Source organism: Hyperoodon ampullatus, assembly GCF_949752795.1.
Source record: "Hyperoodon ampullatus genome assembly, chromosome: 19".
NCBI classification, from domain to species: Eukaryota; Metazoa; Chordata; class Mammalia; order Artiodactyla; family Ziphiidae; genus Hyperoodon; species Hyperoodon ampullatus.
The window spans coordinates 6,043,247-6,064,560 of NC_136932.1; the positions used below are offsets into that span (position 1 = coordinate 6,043,247).

The 21,314-nt window shown below is 38.4% G+C and overlaps 1 protein-coding gene across 1 annotated transcript; it reads right to left on the minus strand.

Annotated features, from left to right (window-relative positions):
• Window positions 1–1,002: 1,002 nt before the first annotated feature.
• SMARCE1 (SWI/SNF related BAF chromatin remodeling complex subunit E1) lies at window positions 1,003–20,592 on the minus strand. Its single transcript, XM_079724533.1, has 11 exons — window positions 20,540–20,592; window positions 18,453–18,504; window positions 18,232–18,275; window positions 15,189–15,293; window positions 9,995–10,075; window positions 8,233–8,364; window positions 7,795–7,966; window positions 4,951–5,123; window positions 4,337–4,438; window positions 3,467–3,677; window positions 1,003–1,275 (listed from the first exon to the last, which is right to left on the minus strand). The coding sequence occupies exons 2-11, from the start codon at window positions 18,457–18,459 to the stop codon at window positions 1,067–1,069; spliced, it is 1,236 nt and encodes a 411-aa protein (XP_079580659.1). The 5' UTR covers window positions 18,460–18,504; window positions 20,540–20,592; the 3' UTR covers window positions 1,003–1,066.
• Window positions 20,593–21,314: the final 722 nt, after the last annotated feature.

Consider the following 21,314-nt stretch of genomic DNA (forward strand, 5'->3'; position numbering starts at 1 on the left):
GAGACTCTTTTTTCCATTTTTTTTTATTACATTTGGACCTTTAAGAAACATATACCACCAGTTATACCACTATTCAGTAAAAATCTATTCTAGTTTTTGGAATGCATATGTGTCACAAACTATCTTGCTTCTGGTCTCTAAGACTTTACTAAGAGTTTATCAAAAAGGTAGGCTCTGATCTATGGGATCCTGAGCCTTGAGGTTTTAAATGTTTTGATTATTGTAAAACAATTTCCAGTGGATGAACTTAATTCCCAGCTGTTTTTCTTCTAGAATGGGCTAATCATTTTGAAGTTACTTCCTCCATTGCAAGAATATTCAATTCCTTCAGCTTTGTGATCTATTCTGTCTTTGGAAAACTTGGTAAAAAAGTTATTTTCCCCCCCTGTACAATAGGGATGAATTCACCAGAACATATCCAATATTAATTATAACAAAAGGCAGTATAGATAAATGTATATGTGTCATGTTCACTTTAATGACTATTTCATAAGCCAGTAACTATGAAGACTATTTCTGGATCAATACAATCCAAGTGTGGCTGCAGGTACACTAAACACCTTAACACAACTCTTGGTATCTGACATTGATTCAAAATAAAAAAAGGGTAAGTGAACTCACACGACTATGTTTTCAAGAACCTACTCTCTGTGGAAGTAAACAGGAAAGGGGCCCTTCAGGAAGCTGTTGATGGGGACTGGGAAGGTTTAAAGCTATGGCTTTGGTAAGCACCCAAGTGAGCTGTAGGAAGGCATTTGTAAGAGTAGATTCTGCAGCATCAAAGGATAATTCTCTAAAAGAGGTGGGCATTTTCTCAATTAATTTAAATTCTGAGGCTTTCAACAGTTGAGGGCTAGAAACAAGATCCAAAGAAAAGAACCATCTTCTTCCCGCTTAAGAAAGGTGACTGTGCCATTCAGCTCATGATGCTAAATGGTCCAAAAGCCTTTGGTGGTGTGATATGGACAAGAAAAAAATTAATACACAAACCACATAACACCATTAAAACTCAAAAAACATTTTTTCATTTAAAAAAGTATTTAGGACACATAAAACAAGGCAACATTTATTCTTTTTTCCCGTCTTCTGGTGCCGGGTCTGTTGAAGCTTCCTCCACGGTTGCACTGTTGCTCTCTGAGCCAGTGTTACTATCACTGGTCCCTTCCTCTGCCAGACTGTCCACCCCCTCCTGCCCACTCTCCTTGTCCTCAGGAGTAGACGTGCCTTCTTCACCATTCTGTTGGCTTTCCGTCGTTTCTTCAAGGTGTGTCTCCTCTGTAATCACACATTTGTCACTGTTAGTTCCAATACAAAAATTCCCTCTTCTAATTATGCTGACAGTCCAGAGCTGCAGCATCCGATGATAAGGCAGCCACTCACCACATATGGCTACTAAGCACTTGATATGAGCACGTGTGACCGAGGAAAGAACTTTCAGCATGTTTAAAACAATTTGGGATTTGGAAACAATCTACTTTTTAACTGTAAATTTTGAAATCTAAATACAGATCAAGTATTTCTGCTGAAAATTTAGCTTCCAAATTTTGATGTGCTCTAACTCTAAAAATACACACCGGATTTTGAAGACTTATTAAAATTAATTTCACTTAAAAGATTTCATTGGGCTTCCCTGGTGGTGCAGTGGTTGAGAGTCCACCTGCTGATGCAGGGGACACGGGTTTGTGCCCCAGTCCGGGAAGATCCCACATGCCGTGGAGCGGCTAGGCCCGTGAGCCATGGCCACTGAGCCTGCGCGTCCGGAGCCTGTGCTCCGCAATGGGAGAGGCCACAACAGTGAGAGGCCCACGTACCGCAAAAAAAAAAAAAAAAAAAAAAAAAAAAAGATTTCATTTAAAAAATGTTAGTAGTAGAAAATTTATAATTACACAGTGACTTATATTTCATTTCTATTGGACAGTGCTGTTGTGAACTGCTTGGATTTAATGCGTGAGAAAGCAGGTATGGAAATGGTATAAGGCTGATATTTAAAGTACTTTGTTACAAGTCACGCTGGGCTGTTTTCTGTTATTGCTCTAATAGTCTTCAGAAATATTTTCTTCAGTTTTTTTCCTTCAGCTAGAAGGATGAAATCTGAGTAAAGACCTAGGCATGCTCATTCATAGATGACAAAACAGAGGCAAGGCTGAGTATTCTAGCTGCAAAATGAGCCAAAGAACCATGCTCTAATTCTCAAGCTCTTGTTTTAACCACAAAATGTGTTCACGTTCCAAATCTGTTAAGATAAAAAAACATGTTCACACAAAACAGAGAAAGGTTCAGATAATAAAACTTAAAATCTGACTATCTGAAATGTTAATCTGTTGAATCACATTCTGTAGAAATATCTGGTAAAGATACTATATTCTACTTAATGTTTTCCAGATGTCAAATCAGAAGTTGTCAGTTGAGCACCAAGTATGACTATGGTCCTTCTCACTTCTTGTAGTGATGGTCCAGGGAGACTTTGATTGTGTTTCCCATACTTTCAGCTCAGTTGTTTATTACACAGTGCACTGGGCAGGGTCAAAACAGTGCCAGAAAGTAGAGTGATCTCAAAATTTCAAGCAATAATCGATTTAATCAGTACTTCATGTAAGCTGTGTTACTGTTTTCCTTGAGGAATGCTTTTAATCAGGAAAATCAGTAGAAGTATGCATTGTTCCAGGATGGGGTCAACAAATGCTTTCTATAAAGGCTAGATAGTAAATATTTCAGGTTTTGTGGGCCAGGTAGTCTCAGTTGCAACTACTCAACTATACTGTTGTAGCCCCAAAGCAGCCACAGACAATACGTAAATAAACGGTTCCAACAAAACTTTATTTACAAAAGCAGGTGGCAGGCAGGATTTGGCCTGCAGGTTTTATTTGCCTAACCCCGTTCTAGGACACCAGAGACGACACTGATCTTAAGAGCAATGACCACATCTTGTTTAAACAATTTTAGCAATAAACGTTAAAATACTGAGAGCCAATATCATGTCAAGTGCAGTAATGATGATTTTATGTACATTTATCCTTGGGAACTCACTCTCAGAGGCAGGTTCTAGAATACTTGCAAATGAGGAAACTGAAATTAAATAACTTACCCAAAGTCACAGCACTAGCAAATGGTGAAGCAGTATTAGACCCAGATCTGTCTGACTCCCAGGCCAGTATCCTTAACCATTAAACCATTATACTTTATATTCCCAGGAAACGACATGACTCAATCTGGGCAAACAACCAAGACCTCACACAGCAAGACTAAAGACAACACACCACTGCTGTTTTGTACCAATACCAACATTTTCAGTGGACTCTACTATAAGAGATTAAGGTTTTGAAAGAAATGGGTAGGTCATATGGAGAATAATTCAAGAGGCAAGATCAACAGAGTGACTTCTGAAAAGCACTGAGAAAGGAAAAGCAGAACTAAAGACAGCTGTAAAAACCCTCGACATTTACTTCGATATCAACTGAAAGGTTACCTGTCTCCATCGGAATGCTCTCGTCTTCTTTCTTTTCTTCGGTCTTATTAGCTGCTGGCTCCTCCTCAGGAACAATACTGCTCTGGCTGCGCTCAGCTTGCTCTGCTGCCTCTTTCTCCCTTTCCTCCTGCCTTTTGCGAGCCTGTTCCTCGGCCTGTGCAATTTCAGCTGCAATTTTTTCCATATCCACTTCTACTTTCAAACCACACAACTAGCAGTCAGAAAACAGAACCCAAAAAACTCTCTTAGTAATGTTCTTTTCTTACAATCTCTGAACCAGAGAAATTGTTTTAAAAGCGGGTTTTCTTGGCTAAGAACTATATACATTTATACGGCAGAAAAAAACATGGTTTCCATGTCCTCTCTGAAGCTCTTGTGTCTACAGGAAAGTTGCCCTAGCATGCCACATAACATCAAGTATTACAGAACAGCTGGTGAGACAATGCTGAAAGTTCTGGATGATACTCAAAGCTTCCATTTTATATTTCAGGTGGCCAAACACTAGATTTACTTGTTTTCATACAAAGTGCAAACTGTGAACTACAGCTAATGGAGACATTTGATGAATAAACTGCAATGAAATGAAAATACTTCACAACTGCATGAGAGTTTAAATGAAACCCTCAGAGGGTTCTAGAGTCTAAGGCCTAGTACGTATGTGTGTACTATATGATATTTCAAACCTATTGCAACTCTGACAGAAAATGGAAATCATTCCATAAAGCAAAGACCTTGCCAGTTATAGCAAAGTTAACCCTGTTTCAAAGTGAACAACGTTCCATGAAAACACTATTTTGGAAAAAAGAAAGAGGGAAAAAAAAAAGTAACAGACACAGTGATAAAAGTATAGTTAACACATTAAATGTGTACCCTTTTCAGTTCATTGTTAAATGAATCTGTGCTTTCCAGGAATTTCCTCTTCTTTTCTTGGTGTCGCTCCTCTATCTGAAGAAGTTCAGCTTCTAGTTTTCGCTGTAAAACATAAGATCAGGTTTTGTTACTACTGAACTATTTTCTCTAAAGCAAATGTCAAACACAGAAAATGTCTCCTTTTTTTTTAATGGTCCACACATTCTCATAGTGTGATAAATGTTTTGAATTTTTAATTTATTTATTACATAATGTATAGCTAAGATTTTTAAAATGTAAAATGCAGCATAGAGGGAATGACTGATTAATAAGTATATGTTGGAGAATACTGTTTCAGGCCTCAGCGATTTTTTGGAAAAAAAATATTTAGTACATCAGTAAGAGCTGACAGGATGTCTCAAAATTCTTAACGGATATGCTTTCTGTCAAAAGGCTCTACGTTACAGTTTTAATGACAAACTTATTAAATCTCTGGGAAAGGTCTACTCCCTCCAGCCTCTTCCCTGAATCAGGAACAGGTCAGACTGAACATAAATATTTAACAGGCACACATGCATGGTATAGGATCAGGTCACCTGGCACCTGTGGCATAATAAAATGTTTTGTGACTCTACCTGATGAACCATTAAGGACTGGACCTGTCGTTTGAGGACCTGCATTCTAGCTGTTGTGACGACAGACCGAACGTCTGGCACCACACTCTCACTAAGGATTTCACTGATGAGGCGGTGGTTTCTCTGGAAACGGGCGGTAGCTGTATGCTTCATTGAAAAGCCATCATCATAATCTGGAATGAACAAAAGGACCTGGAAGTTAGGTCACCAACTACCATCATCAGGAGAGTGCAACAACGTTAACACTTAGTTACCAAGGAGTCATGGCCCTCACTGGTTTAACAAAATCTAAAATAAATCTTTAAGTTATGATGTGCATCTGGGAAGATTTGCCTGAAACACAAATGAAATACAACCATGTGTCTTTGGCCTGGAAATCAACATGAAGGCTGCACTGACAGCAAAACAGATTTTGCCAAATGTCTCACTTTTGGGGTAGTAATTTAAGGCTTTTACAACTGATGATACATAGGAACTGGGTGGTGTCTTTGTCACTGTAGCACTTTGAAGTAAGGAAAATGCCCACTGCAGAGAAAACATTATCTCTAGCAATATTCAGTTTCCCAGATGGGCATACATATTTTATAAGATTAAAATACCACTAAAGCCTTAAAAACATTTAATTCTAAATTTCACTTTTAATTTTTATCAATTTACACACATATACATTTGTTGTCAGTGTATGAAGGTATATTACATGCTGTTTTCTTCCACTCAAGTGCATATGCATATAGTATGGATCTGGTTTACAAGCTTATTCTTAATAGCTATTACCTTTGCTCTATCACTACCAGTTTTTGACGTATCTGCTAACAACCTGTGCCATTATTTACTTAATATTTTTATTTAAATCAACTTAAAAAAAAAAAGCTTCCTCTTAAGCAATACACATTAAAACAAAAGTTCCTCTCTGAACCAACTAACCATCTTAGTGTGCCGTCAGAGGTGGGGGACCACACTTTAGGAAACTGCTACAAAGGCTCAAATTGTGCTGCTATGTCAGTTTAGCACGTCCCTTAATTTTGGTGCTTAAGTAGTTCCTAAAACTCTTATTACCAGAAACACCACTGCTACGAACTGGACTGGTAGGGGAAATATTCTTAAAAATCTGGGCCTGTCTTTCTTTGCACTTTAGTTGTTTTTTTTTTTTTTTTTTTTTTGGGGGGGGGTAGGTTTATATTTTCTAATCACCAGGTATTTACTTTATTTCATGAATATTCTCTTTCTAAAATGTCAGTTAAAAAAGACTTTCACTGTCTTGTGTGGATAACTACGTATGCTTTGTAGGCCTTGTAGGTCTTCTTTGTTAAAGTGAGCAGTTGTTGTACTCGTGGATGTGCTGCCTTTCTCTTGGTTTTATGTACATTTCCACCTCCCAAGTCTTCCTCTTTCTACTCAGTTCTGAGGGATAAGGTCCAAGGTCTAAAGCCATTCTTACCCTGGTATCTTAACTATTTCCATCCTTTCTTACTAGCAGCTCTAATATCCTATTTTAAACTTAAAAAACATAATGGGCAGAAGTCTGAGAAACAGAGAAAAGGACTCTCTTTGAAGACTGTTCCTAAGTGAAGCTCTTTCAGTCCTTCTCAGTGTTCCTGCTGTTACGTTTCACCTGTGAAAACTTCAACTGATTTCTACTTACGTCTTCTATGTTGCTAGCTTTTGTTTCCGATTATTACTGACCCCCATCCTTCCAATTATTTATAGACTGGATCTTCTATTTTTTTTAGTTCTGTATATTTTCTTGCACTAATTATCCAATTTGAGCAACTAAAGTTTGCTTACACTACTGTGTCTTTAGCACTGATGATTCTGCTTAACATGCTATATTGTTTCTATTCCCTATTTTCCATATTATTATATTTTGTATATATGAGAATATTTGTCAATATCCCAGTCCTTTCTTTTAAAAACTCATTTTTGTTTTTCTCTCCTTTTAAGTATATCAGTTTATTCATGTCTTTAGGTGGTATTACTGCTTCCTTTCTTAAAGGTCTCTTCTTTAAGGTCTTACAAGCTTTTTCTTTGTTACTACTACTTCTTTAAAATGGGATCTTAAATTATTTTCTAGATGTTTTTGTTGCTTGTAGCTAGAGCTTCCAACCTTTTCCACATCATGGCAGTACACGAAGAAAATATTATTTGTATAGCATGCTTGCTATGTGGATGAGTATACTCACAGCTGGAGGTGGCTAGCTCTGAAGCTCCTTGCAGCTTCAGACCCTGCATGGTTACAGAGAACCAACCAGAGGTACAAAAGCATACCTGCAAACTCTTCACGGAATGCCAACTAGGAAGCTCTGCTCTGTGTGCGGGGTTGTGCGCGTGTATAAAGTTTGTAGGTGTGCACCCTCCTAAGTGTCATCATGAGTTGTATTTTATAAATTCTAGCTGGATTTCTGAATTAACTAGAAAAGAAAGTTCATAATGCCTCTTCCCACTCATTAACTTTCTCCCTTAAGAGCCTTTAACTCAGCCAATTTAGGGAACCAATAAGAAAGTAGAATATAACTTGAAGGCATTCAACTTTTTAAAAGCAGTTGAGGTAAAATTCTGATTGTGACTAAAAAACCTTCCATGCATTCTGAGTACAAAGATTTTGATAAACGATAGGTAGTTTTTGCTATCTTCTACACTAAAAAGGGTGTTTCTTTATCTTTGGGAAGTTCACATACAAATATTAATCAAAATAATTATTCAAATTATTCAAAATATTGAAATGGCACTATATTATGCTTTGTTTCCATTTAGAATAGGAAATAAAACTTAAGAGATTTCTCATATTTTAATTCTCAGAGAAAGCATAAACAAAGCCCCGCTATTTTTTTTTTTTTTTTTTTTTACCATCTGGATCTTCAGCAGGCTGAATGCTCATGTAAGGTTCTCCTTTCTCCATGCGAGACTGTCTCTGTCGACTTTCTTCCTCTAAAGCAGCTTCTGCACGACTTTTTGCATTTATGTAAGCAAGGTACGCGGGGGAATTATGATAGGCCTTCATAGATTCATTGTACTCTATCTGAAATTCAAATGTTTTCAGTTTTAGAATTGACATTTTGCAGGTTACAATGAATACTTATATTACCTCATTTGAATATCAAAAGACATGATAATGATCTCCTTTTTTTTTATACACAAGGGATCTGAAGTCTTAGAGAAATTAAGTGACTTGACCCAGGCAGACAATGACTCAGCTGTCTGATTAGATCTTATGTTTCTTTTATAAATAATAAGGCAAGTGTTCATGAATTTTCTATTGTACCCATCTCCATAGTCCCATTCTACCTTTTCTGCTTCGTATTCATTTAAATATTCTTGTTTTTCTTCATCAGTGAGATCTCGCCACATGCCACCAATAATCTTGCCAATCTCCCACAACTTTAGGTCAGGGTTGGAAGCCTTTACTTGGTCCCAGACCTTGAAAAGGACAAACAGTTGAGATTTCAGTACTGATGCCTAAAAAATAAAGACCTTTAAAAATACTTTTTAATATAGAAACCTTCAATCATCAACAAAGGCAGCGGCAATAGTGTCAAATCCCCGTGTTCTCTTCAGCCTGCTGCAATAATTATCGGGTCCTCTGTCAGGTTACTTTAAGGCAGATCTCAGATATCTCCAATCACTGCAGACACTTATGATGAGCTAACGCAATAACATAGTCTTATGTCTTTCTAAAAATTCACGAGAGTTTAGGAGGAATGTGGTTACTCTGCATAATACAATACACCATATTGTCAAATACATGTATAATAACTCTGACCAAAAATTTTAAAATTTCTAAATAGTGGTGAAAATCAATAAATGCTCTTGTCTTTAATAAAGATAACAGTTATACTTGTTATTTTAAGAGTAATGGAGGTTCATACCATATGACCCAGCAATCCCTCTACTGGACATATACCCTGAAAAAACCATAATTCAAAGAGTCATGTACCCCAATGTTCATTCCAGCACTATTTACAACAGCCAGGACATGGAAGCAACTTAAGTGCCCATCGACAGATGAATGGATAAAGAAGCTGTGGCACATATATACAATGGAATATTACTCAGCCATAAAAAGAAACGAAACTGAGTTATTTGTAGTGAGGTGGATGGACCTAGAGTCTGTCATACGGAGTGATCTAAGTCAGAAAGAGAAAAACAAATACCTTATGCTAACACATATATATGGAATCTTAAAAAAAAAAGGTTCTCATGAACCTAGGGGCAGGACAGGAATAAAGACGCACACATAGAGAATGGACTTGAGGAACGGGGAAGGGTAAAGGTAAGCCGGGACGAAGTGAGAGAGTAGCACTGAATATATACACTACCAAATGTAAAACAGATAGCTAGTGGGAAGCAGCAGCATAGCACAGGGAGATCAGCTTGATGCTTTGTGACCACCTAGAGGGGTGGGATAGGGAGAGTGGGAGGGAGATGCAAGAGGGAGGGGATATGGGGATATATGTATACATATAGCTGATTCACTTTGTTATACAGCAGAAACTAACACAACATTGTAAAGCAATTATACTCCAATAAAGATGTTAAAAAAAACAAAACAAAAAAAAAACAAAAAAAGAGTAATGGAGGTTCATCACCAAAAAAAAAAAGAGGAAAAATTCAAGGAAGTATGAAGAAAATAAAAATTACCATAAGCTTATTGTTTAGAGATAACCATTGTCTTCTAGGCTTTTTTAAAATTCAAACTAACATGTATTTGCTATTATTTTTATAAAACTAAGATACTAGTACATGTAGTCTTGCATTCCTTTTTTCACTAAACGTGTTTCTTATGTCATTAAATAGTCTCCAAAAGACTACATAAGTAACATCGGCTACGTAACTCTGCTTTAAGTATTTTAACTGTTTATTTAATCATGTTCTTGTTGGATTTTAGTTCTGGAATTCGGAAATCAGAACTAATTTCTTTAAAAACTGCAATTCTGTATCTTTTCCTCTGACTATGCACAAAAAAGCTGGCTAAGCCAATCTGAAACCTGACATAAAGCCAAGAGCAAAGACGGCAGTCCTCACTCCTTTCTGGCTCCTGAGCACCTACCTTTCTGCTGTACCGCATGTAGGGCATCAGCGGCTTATCTGGTGGCTTTGGGGGTTTTGGAATCGTAATACCAGAGGACGCCTAGGAAAGAGTTAAATACATTCATTACTCAATTGCAAGAAGTTCACCAGCAAACTGAAAAGAGAGTCCCTTAAAAAATGCTAATGCGCCTTTCTTCTACTCGTCCATGGATACAAGATTCTTATATTTTCTCCACTGAAAATAGCTATCACTGCAAATTCAGAAATGTTCACATCAGAAGAAAATAAAGAAAATAACTTTAGGCACATAATTTTTTAATACGTTACTTAGCAGTTTATTGCCACTGCTTTGACAACCTGGCTGTAAGAATAAAATATTACACAATAATTCATTACATCGAAAATATATGGTTATATATCAGATGTCCCACGTTTAGGACATTACCTGGCACCCTTTTATTTTACTTAATTTACCATTACACATACAGTCAACACTTGATTACCTCACCGGAAGCTGAACTTGTTCAGCACTTACCACACCTCATACTGCCTACAGGGGACTATTTACTATTTGCACCATATCTGGAACGCACCTCCACACGAACAACCGCCACCACCGCAAACCCTAATTCCTAGGTTCAAAAATGGAAAACGAAAAAACCCTTCGTAGCTCCTTTATTATGACTAGAGATTTTACTTTTCTGAAGGTTCTACGCCCATATCTAGTGTCTTTTTTTAATAAAGGAGATCAGGAAGTGTGAACTGAAGTCATTCCTTTTTTTATTCCTAATCACAGTGGAGGAGTGAACAAGTTTACCAGGAACAGAGAAATGGCAGAAACAGGGCCTGATTAAGTTACTTTTGAGACCTTATATCAAGAAACTCCATTTAATTTTTAAAAAATGCTGGTTTTGTGAGGAAGACACAGAAAGAAAGGGAAAGGAAAACAGAAGAACAGGAGGCGAGGAGACTGAAAAATAGTTTTTAAAAAGGTAAAGAAGAAAGTGGGTGAGAGAAGGAAAAAAGGGAAAGAAAGAGGAGAGATCAGCTCTTTCTAAAAGCGAAATCTAGGCAAGATACCAGATAGCTCCCAGTGGGCACCCCCACACCTGCAACGAGGGAGCGCTGGGGCTGAACCTACCCTCAGCTCTACACGCACGGCTGCATTTGATCAAGGACCCAGAATCAATGATGGCTGAATCACATTTGTTTCTCCCAAATTTCTGGGAGACTCCTGATACTGAACCTCCTTTCCAGGCTGGGGGGAAGAAGAGCTGGCTTCACTCTAATGACCAAGAGACAGGAATCAGCAAATTCGCGCAAGAAAACTAAGGTGCCATTTTGTTCCCTTGCCCTGATGTTGCTGTTGTGGTAAAACCGGAGGGAAACCCCTCCATTCTGGGCTGAGACCCCCAATCAACCTTATTTTTCATGCAAGGGCTCCGGGAATAGTGTGTTGGTACCTGCTTCCACCACTTTCCAACAGTGCTCCTTCTTCCTGTGAGGAGCGTCTCCCTCCCTCCCTCCATACTTGTCAGTTAACTCTGCTTCCTCTCTGCTTCTCCACACGTGAACTTATCAGAACGTATTTCTCCTCTGAAGCAGTATTCCCCTTCTTTCCACTCCTCCCACGTATTCTTAGCACACCTCATGCTGATGCTCATGTAGATAGACTCTGTTTTTAGCTAGCAGTGGGCAACGGGGTGAAGTGAGCCATGGGGGATGGAAACTGTCAACAGTGGTGGTATGAACAGCCTCTAGGAGATCTGTCTCAGGGCTGTAGGAGTTCTCTGGGGTGGGGGGGGGGTATTTCTACAAAGCTAACCTTATGTCATGAGTTCAGAGCAAGAAACACATAAAAGTCTGATTCTTCATAAAGTTATTAGAGAGCACTTCCAACTTATATCCAACACAAACCTTCAGAATTGCATGAAGTGGGTTACAAATAAAGTTGGAATTGTGCCAATAATTGAAGTTGGTAGACCACTGTTAACAATTTTTAAAAAAAGAGGTAAAGAATTCTAAAATGTCTGTGCTTTAATATGTGAAATTAAAACTTTAAAAACAAATTACAGTAATATTTGCTCTTTGATATTTTTCAAAGAACTGTATTTTATAACAATGAATTTGCTTATTTCTCTTCTTTTCTCCCAAAGGAACATGTTGAGGTCGTATTTTCATTACACTGACCAATTTACAAATACAAGGAAACCAAAACCAAACCCCAAACAATAACAACATAGTTAAATTCTAGCTGGTTTTCAAGATATTAAAGGTTTATATCACTAAACACCCCTGATTTATTAACCATCTCAAACAGATATCTTTCTACAATTTCTCAAACATTATTCTTTAAAAAAGAAAAAAGAAGCAGTCTGCACTGAACACAATTATAACCACTGCTTTGCTATGATCCTCTAGTTTGAGGTATGAAATCTGCTGGCCCCTTTATTAAATGGCCTGGTGGTTATGCTTTTGGAGGGCATGTCTCCTTTTTTAGTGGTTCCTTTCCTTGCTGCTATCAGGAAACCTACCTCTAGCAGCAACTGTCCCTCTTTCCAACCGGCAATGAGTTGAGGGAAAACAACTAACTATGCTTGTTAAAACTGTGCTTACAATAGAGTAAGGTCCTGGGAATCTCCTATGAATAAAGCCCATGATTTTGTGAAATTCTGGCTACTCAGAGATTTTTGTTGTTTATTCCCATTTTACAGCTGTTTCTCTGGTAGGATCTTATCTAAGGTTTTCTTCGGGGATGGAATTTCCATTAAAGCAGAGAAATGAGCTACTTTCAACATTTTGTCTTAATCTGTCTTCACACCTGTACTTGAGAATGTTAATCATCATCTGATGAAGAACTGACCAGAAGTGAATTCCATATCATAGCTACCATAAGCACTCCAAAAGGTTTCAACATGCTCTATATAAAATGTTTATTGTCTGAAAACCATTCGAGGGTACTGGAGTCATCGGGAAAACCAGATGTTCTGTGGACTCTACAAGAAGCTATTCATAGGGTGTCACCGAATCATTCCTTCAAATCAATGACTTAAGGCGATTTGCAGACAGTAATGCCAAAGAGGAGCCCCCCCCCCCAAAAAAACACACAGGTGAGGTCATCTTAAAGTAACACTTTTATAAAGGTCAAAATCAGATCTCCTGAGTCCTAACAGAGTTTAAGTTATACATATATAGTAGTATAAAACTTTAGGCATAACTAATTTTCATAGAGAATGATTCAATGACCTGAGAGGTCACTAGAAGTTGAAGGGGCTAGGATTAACACAGGCTAAAAGCCTCCACATTTTCTAGGCTCTTCAAGTTAAGTCTAGAGAGAACTTTGATTACACTTCATTCTGGTGTTGAGAGAACAATAATACAAAGAAAACAACCATAAAGAACCAGAAGATCAATGTTTCCATGCTCAACAGCCCTCCTATACTAATCTAGCCTAAAGCTAGTGCCTACCCCCAAATACTGGGTTCTAACACCTGAAAGAAAGAATGGGGAGAAACAGACAACTTGCCGAGGCCCCAGGACAGGAACTGCACTTTCCTACTCCTAGTAAGTCTCCACTGAATGATCTCACTTTGTTAACAAAGAATCCCACAGATACATCCAAGTTAAGAACAAAATGCTTACAGAAACTGAAATACAAATGATTCTAATATTACAGTAACCACCATTTCTTTTCATTAACATAGATAATCAAGAGCTGACTGTATAGAGCTATTGAAATGTAATCATTCTTTTGTTTACTGCCCATGAATAATTTTCTGTATTAACATGAATGGTCCAAAATCGATTCTACTCCTTGTTTAAATTAAAATGTTCTTTACCGTTTGATAACTTTGTGACCCGTTACACTTGTGAAACACATTCAGGCCAGGGAAAAACAAGTACCGATGCACATAAAAATTGTATGCATTGTGAAATGCATACATTCATACACTTTGTCAGAATTCTTTTCAGATACCATGAAATATGCATGGCACATAAAACTTGATATGCTTATGAGGTACAAATTATGCAGAAACAATGAAAATTTAGACAAACAAAACCTATCAAGCTAAGCAATATGCTTACCAAGATAGACATATAGTTTGATAGGTACAAGCTTTCTGCTCTAGCTTGACTACAGGGTGAGAGGGCTTTTTTGAAGTCACACTAATTGAACTACTTATGAATACAGCAAACAAAAACCAGGTATTAAAAAGTTTACAGCCATTCTGGGTTGTATAAATTCTCACCAATACCACATTCCAATGTATGTAGGTATTTGGCTTTTGGATTTATTATTTATTTTTGGTAAATCATTTTGACAGTTATTTGTTTCTTTGGTACCTAAACTTCCTTAAATGGACTTTAAGATGCTGTAAAATAAAAAGTCTTCTAACGGGAGGAACAATTCTCAGAGCTTTCTGAGATGTTCTTCCCAGGTTATAATCCTCAAATTTGGCTTCAATAGAATTCTCCAATTCTTTCTTTAAAAAAATAAATAAATACAAATAAATAAAATAAAATAGAAAGTCTGAGTTACATCATCCAATTTTGGTATCTTAGGCTGATCACTTAAGTGAAACATCCTAAGTTTCAGAAATTATATTCTTTTTCCTATGGATTATAAACACACTTCTAGCTGTAGATATCTACAGTCTGATCATTCAAATTAATTTCATTCAACTTTTGTTCTGCAATTCGTTGAAGTGACATTAAAATCTTTTTAATTAGAGAGAAATGAATCTCAGTTAGGTCAACTGTTAAATCCAAAAGACAAATAATTATGTGCAGCAGTTCAAACTGGTAGGGCAGCTAGGCCTGTAAGCCCAGCCTTTATTAAGAAACTAAGGTCTTGAGCCTAATGCCAATTATCTTAAATGAAAGATACTCTTCATCTCAAAAAGGGCATCTTAACCATAGGAAATTCTAGGTTTGTCTACATATAGTATTAGCATTAAGTGCCCAAGGCTTTATCTCTACCAACCACCAAACAGAATAAATTCTTTTCTTCTATATACATATCCAGATCTCACTATTTTTTCATTTTTCAGTGTAAGATTGTACAATGAATATTTAAAATAGTCTAAAAGCCAGGTTAAATTTTTTTTTTTTTTTTTAAATGGCTGTCCTGATGATTCAAAGGACCTAACTCTGAAGGCATTTCTGGTCAATTCCAGTTGTTTGCTGGATGCTGTAATAGTTGATTCTCCTACCGTGACCCGGCTGTTGGTGCCCGGGTTCCCTCCCAGCCTGTAGTTGTTGTAGGCGAGATGACTGTATGGATTGTATCCCACAAACCCTGGTGTGCTGGGCATTTGCTGATGGAAACAAATGAGACAAAAACACGAATGAGAAATGAGCTCAAACGAGGAAAACACAGAAATGAAAAATGATCTGCATATGGCATGCAAAAGCAACCTGATTTTAAACAAGCAATGATGTGTTGTAACTGTTCTTTTTCTTTCAGTGAAAACCAGTCTGTGTGTGTGTGTTTTTTTTTTTTTCCCTCTCTTTCTGTCTCTGTGCAGGGGCCAGTGGTGTTCGTGTGATTGTGAATATGTGTGCTTGCTTTTTGGGATAAGCAATACACCGAAGTGTCTCAAACATTCAGGGTTACTTTATGGTCAACAGTATGAAATAACAACTTAGCGATATATGTCTGAGATAGGAAAGCTTGAAATGTGATAAGCTAGGAGTCTGAGAACACTTTACATGCAAAACAAAACATGATTTATTTGACAGTTATGTGAATGCCGCCAATGTATTATCTACCAAAAACAAAAACAAGAAATGAATCACTTTCAAAGACAGCTTTAAATCATTTTATACAGTGTGAGAAATGAGAAGAGATTCAAATCAGGAAGTCAGAAGTTGTCAATAGAAAAGAACATACGTGGGATTCAATGGATGTCACATACATGATTTCAAAACAAAGACTTGTAAGAAATGCATGGATTTCATTCTGGGGGTACTGTCTGATCTTTTTAATCCATTCTTTCATAGGCTTTCTCTTCCATCTCTTCTTTGATCCATCTTCCACAGGTCAATCATGAACAATTTCTGCATTTAGTTTTAACGTGAACTACTTTTCTAGTAGACAGACTTGAACTTTCTTTTCTCATCTAGTTTCCTGACAGCCCTAGCTCTTTCAAACCACAACTGCTCGTTGGAGCAACAGAATTCTTGGCTTTTGTAAATTATGTGTTGATGTGATCACAAATGGGCTCTTATATAGCAGTGCCCTTCGTGATTAATAAAATGACATCCAATGCTCGTGAGAATCAAGGTATGATGCATAAAAAGGATGTAGCAAAGAGAGACCAAAAGTAAGGTATTTTATCTAATGAACCTCAATCAAAACAAGTGACAGTAATTTCATTTTAACATGCAATTGACAATACCAATGCTGAATTGTATAATAAACTTAACACATCCCAACTAAACTGTAGCTATTATAAACACAATTTTCTAAAACATGCCACTGCACATAGCCTTAGTGTCCAAAAGAAAGACAGTCAAGCAGATAATACATTTGATATTCTTTAGAAGAAAACTACTGATCAATTTCTAGTCTATGTAGTTATAGAAGACGCAAATCAAGCATACATAAGTAGGCAAAACACAGATGAAGTATCAAAGGCACAAAAGAAGTTTATATTACTTGGAGTGGTACATTTGGGTGGTAGTGGTGGGTGGAGGTGGTGATGGTGGTGGCAGAAGAAATGGAAAAAAAAGAAAGGAGGATAACTCATTTAATATCCATTCTGTTGGATGTCCTAACCCCTAGTCTTCTGTAGTTTATGTGTAAATGTGAGATTATAATGGTACAGAAGTATGACTAAAGAAAGGTAAAAATATCCCTTTCTACATTTAAGAAGTCATAGGGTTAATTTCTGAGCTATTTTTATTATCTCAAAAAATCAAGTCTGTTTTCAAGATATTATATGCTGTCAGAGGCAGTATTTGCGTCAAAATGACACCTTCAAAGTTGCATAAGCAACGATAATCACTATTCAACATTATGAGGTGGTAATGTAAGAAAATAAGGGAACTAAAAAAAAATCGAAACTAAAATATTACAATTATACCATTTCCAAAAATGAAGTACATGGTTAGCTCTTTGAGGTCAGGAATCTCAATTGTTCAACTCCACCTGTATAGCCATTAGCAGAGTGCCAAGGAGATGGTCATAAGAAATGTTCTTTGATTTAAGAAAGGAAACAAACCAAACACAGGACTTTAAGATCTACCAGAAGTAACTTTAGAAACTGTATGTTATATAAATTGAGCTGAGAAGATGTGATACAGTATCTCTTTTTAAAAGCATCTTACTATGGAAAAATAAATTGTTGATAAACATAACTAAAACATACATCTGAGGGTTAGTAAGTAAAACTAGTTTATCTAGTGGAGAAAACAAAATTACACAAGGACCTAATTAGTAAACTAGCCAGAAATCTAGGGGTAGGGAGTATGGAAGGAGGGCTAACAGCTTTAAAGAATTTTTGTAGGATATGGTCAATGTTAACAGTGTTTTGTTTTTGTTTTTAAATTAAAAAACAACAAGAAATCCATTTCAGCAAGGCCTGAATGGTTACTGTTAAAACTGTTTTGTGGATTGGACAATTATTTTACATGCTGACCAAGCTGGGCCAGAGCTTGCTGGGTGAAAAAAACTAGTTCACTACTATCATTTAGGCACTTTGAAACATATCAATTCTCAATCCAATAAAACATTACTTATGGAGTAAAGTGAAATGGCAGGATCTGACCCACAGATAATGAAATCCTTACTTGAACAGCTTGAAAATAAAGATTTACAATAAGTTATTATAGAACTGGAAGCTTTATTGTTTGATTTAACATGAAAATTATATACAGACAAGGAGAGAAAAACGTAACCAGTTGAAGGTTAGGCTTAAAAATAATAAATGCCAGAACGAGCATTCATTTCATATTAACTTTCAAGACTCTTAATAGAGATTAACAAGAAAGAAATGTTAAACCTGTCACTTATTCCCAATTAAAAAAAGAACTGAGCATAGGAGGTTGGCATTTCAGTAGTATGTTTCTTTAAATGTTGGGGTTGGTTCAAGGTAAGATGCAGAGTTATTTTATTTAGTAGGAAGTGCTGTTTTTTAGCTGAATTTTTCATCCTGTTGCTGTGATGACTGAGTGACTGTCACTGGAAGACATCTGGGTTTTTGTATCAAGGCCAGACTTGGCTATTACATTAACAAGAAAATTAAAACTTACTGTTGCAGGAGCTGGGGTGGGAGGTGGGGCATAAGATGGTCTTTCTGTTTGAAAGAAAATAAATAACTTCTTGTAAACAACTGAGATATAATACTATGCAACAAAACTACCAATGGTCCTGTTTTGAAGAAAAAAAAAATGAGAGTATTTTGGAATTCCCATTTGCTAGGGCATTAGTCTCTTATTAATATAGATTGATAAATATAAAAAATGAAACTTACTTGACATTTTGGAAGATTAAGTTCTCAGTTCCTTAAGAATGAATCTGAGACACTAAAATAAAAAAAAGAAAAATAAAGAAAAATAATCAAAACTCAGCAAGCATGAGAGAATGTTTTCCTAAAGAATAGGGTAGTTTAATTGGTATTTCTTAGTAAAAGTACATTGTCGTCTAGTAATCCAGCCTTTTTAATATTTTACTAGTTCTTTAGGTCATTTGGTTGATCCGAATTAAATGACTAAAACAAATTACTGGGGATATTAAAAAGTAAAATTAGACATGTACTTGCAAGTTTTTTCGTTTTTTTTTTTTGATACTGAGCCACCCCTTGTATGGAAAACGTTTTGCTGATGCCATGTAAACATTTAATCAGACTGATAAAAATACAGTGACAGTAGAATGTGATGTACTGTCAGGGCCTACCTCAACAAGGCCTACCAGATACTGACAGCTCCCTGATCAGCCGCAGCTCTGCCTTCCTTTTAGGATAACAACTTCTACTAAAATGGAGCAGCATTTTATTCCTGGAGACAGTGCAAAAGGTAATTGGTTTGACAGTGAACTTTACATTCTCTTATAGAGGTAAACAGCTTTATAACTGCTGGGAATAAATTTTGAGAGTCTACCTGAAAAACTCTTATTACCCTTCTCAGCCCATTTCAAAATATATCTCCTCAATGGATACATTTCAAAATATACCTTGACAAATTACCTGTGCGGAATTAATTCCTTCCTCATCTGTACTCCTAACCAATTTACACAGATCTATGCTATCGTATTATACCTGTTAATGTGGGTATATTGTGTGCTGCTTAGAAACAGGGACCATTTAATTTATTATTGTGGTCCCTGTACCTAGCTCAATTCTTCTTTTTTTCTAGCTCAATTCTTACTAACTTTTGTCCTAGTATTACTAGCTCACCACATGACCATACACAGGTGAGCTTGTTCCTCACCTCAATATACATCACACACTGTGTGTACAAAGAGACAAACATTCATTTTTAGAAATAAGGCAAATAACTTTTATGACTACTGGAGTACTTTCATCCAACATTATGTGAAACAAACATGATTTTTTTGCTTCTGTTTTGCATTTTAAGGGAATTCCTGGAGCATTATGAATAAGAGGCCTGGCGCAGAACGAAATCGTTTATTTTCTCAATGGCCCAACCTGGGTCTCTCCCTCTCTCCTTAAGGAACAGGCAAGAAACCAGAGTCTGGTGCAGATTTCCTTCCTGCTCAAGTTCAGGTAGGCTGTCAACATCCACTAGGCCTTGCTGGGGGGAGCCCTGACAATAACTGCCACAAGCTCCCTGATATGTCACACTTTATTGCTAATACTTTAAAATTACTGATCTCCTCTGCTATACTATAAATGCCAAGAGCGACCTTGTACATTTGTCCACCACCGGATGCATGCCCGGTGGCTGGCATAAAATCCTAAAGTATCTGTTGACTGCCTTATACGGGACAGGCTTACTACTTACACCATCTGGTTTAACAGTCACAACTACCAACGAGATGTGTACTGCTATTCCCATTTTACAGAGAAAAAAGGGAGTCTCGGCGAGTATAAGTAACTTGTCTAAAGACACATAGCCAGGGAAGTGCCAGAGTTGGGTTTCAAACCCAGGTCAAACTGTTTCCGAGCTTTCGCTCTTCACTCTAAGCCACACCACGAGTCCTCAGGTCGCTGCCTGAACCGAGGGGAAACCACCTTCCCGGGGGTGAGGACCACGGGCTTGGCTTGCCACAAGGGCTTCCTCTGAGGTCGTTTCCTTTAGGTTTGTGTGAAGGATGCACTTTCCCAGCGACTCTACTAAAGAGGAGTATGCAGAGGTGCTCTTACCAATTCCGCGGGGTTAGTGGAAGGGGCACATCTGGCCGCCCAGGAGGAGCCTCAGATGGCACTCCCTCCCCACCCTCGCTCCGCTAGGCCTCAGAGAGGCCGCAACTGGCCCCCGGCTCTGGCGCCGCGGCCAAGCCCGAACCCCAGCAACCCCCAGGGACTCGGGGTCGGGCCAAGCCGGGACCCCACGCCTCACCACCCTCCCGACCCAGTCGAGCCCAGTCGGAAACACTCACCCGCGGGCAGTAAAAACGCCCGCAGCTCCGGCCTCGCTTCCCTTTGTCCCGCGCACGCCCCGCCCCTCGCGTCCGGAGCTTCGGCGCTCGCACTTTCAACACTCTTCTTAATTCCTTTCAAGGCCCCAACCGACTCTCTTAAGAAAAATAAGTCTTCTAGTGGGGACGCGGTGGTGCTTAGTACAATCAAGGATTTTTTCAGGCCCCATACGTTTCTCAAAACTCCCCGAATTTGGGTAATTTGCCAGCCGGGCGCCGATTCGTCACGGCGGAGAGGGCGGAGGTGGCCCGACCGCTGGGTAGGCCGATACCCCGCGGCCGCTGAAGAGCGGGAGCAGCGACGGGTACGCGGCGGTAGGTGTGAGGCTGCGCCGAGGGGAGGTGGGAGTGCGGTCTCAGCTTCCCCGCGCGGGGCCGGAAGGCAGCGGGAAGCGCGCCGGCAGCTAGCCTCGGAACCACTGTGGCCGCAAGGCCCGCGCGCCACTCCGGCCGGACTCAGGCCGCGCACGTCCCCGCCTCCGAGGGTGTTTTTTTTTTTTTTTCTTTCTTTCCTTCCGGTCTTTTTCTTTACTCTTCCCCTGGGAGCTGGAGTGTATACTTCAGTAAGCCGAGGGTGCAGTCGTGGAGCGCGCGGTTCGCAGTTTCTGCCCTCCCGCGCGCCTCCCAGGGCTTCCTGCCTCAACGGCCGGGCAGGAGCCTTGGCGAAAGCAGCACGGACCTTTCCAGTTTTCCCAAGCGCGAGGCTAGGGTAACTGCCACAGGTTTCTGAGCCAAG

Bases quoted from the DNA above. Each gene is read 5' to 3' on its own strand.
- SMARCE1 (XM_079724533.1), bottom strand. The intron at 7,967-8,232 runs GTAGAATGGGAC...TTTGAATTTCAG, and splicing joins ATGAATACGAAGCAGAAAAG to ATAGAGTACAATGAATCTAT. The intron at 4,439-4,950 runs GTAGAGTCACAA...TATGTTTTACAG, and splicing joins AGTCCTTAATGGTTCATCAG to CGAAAACTAGAAGCTGAACT.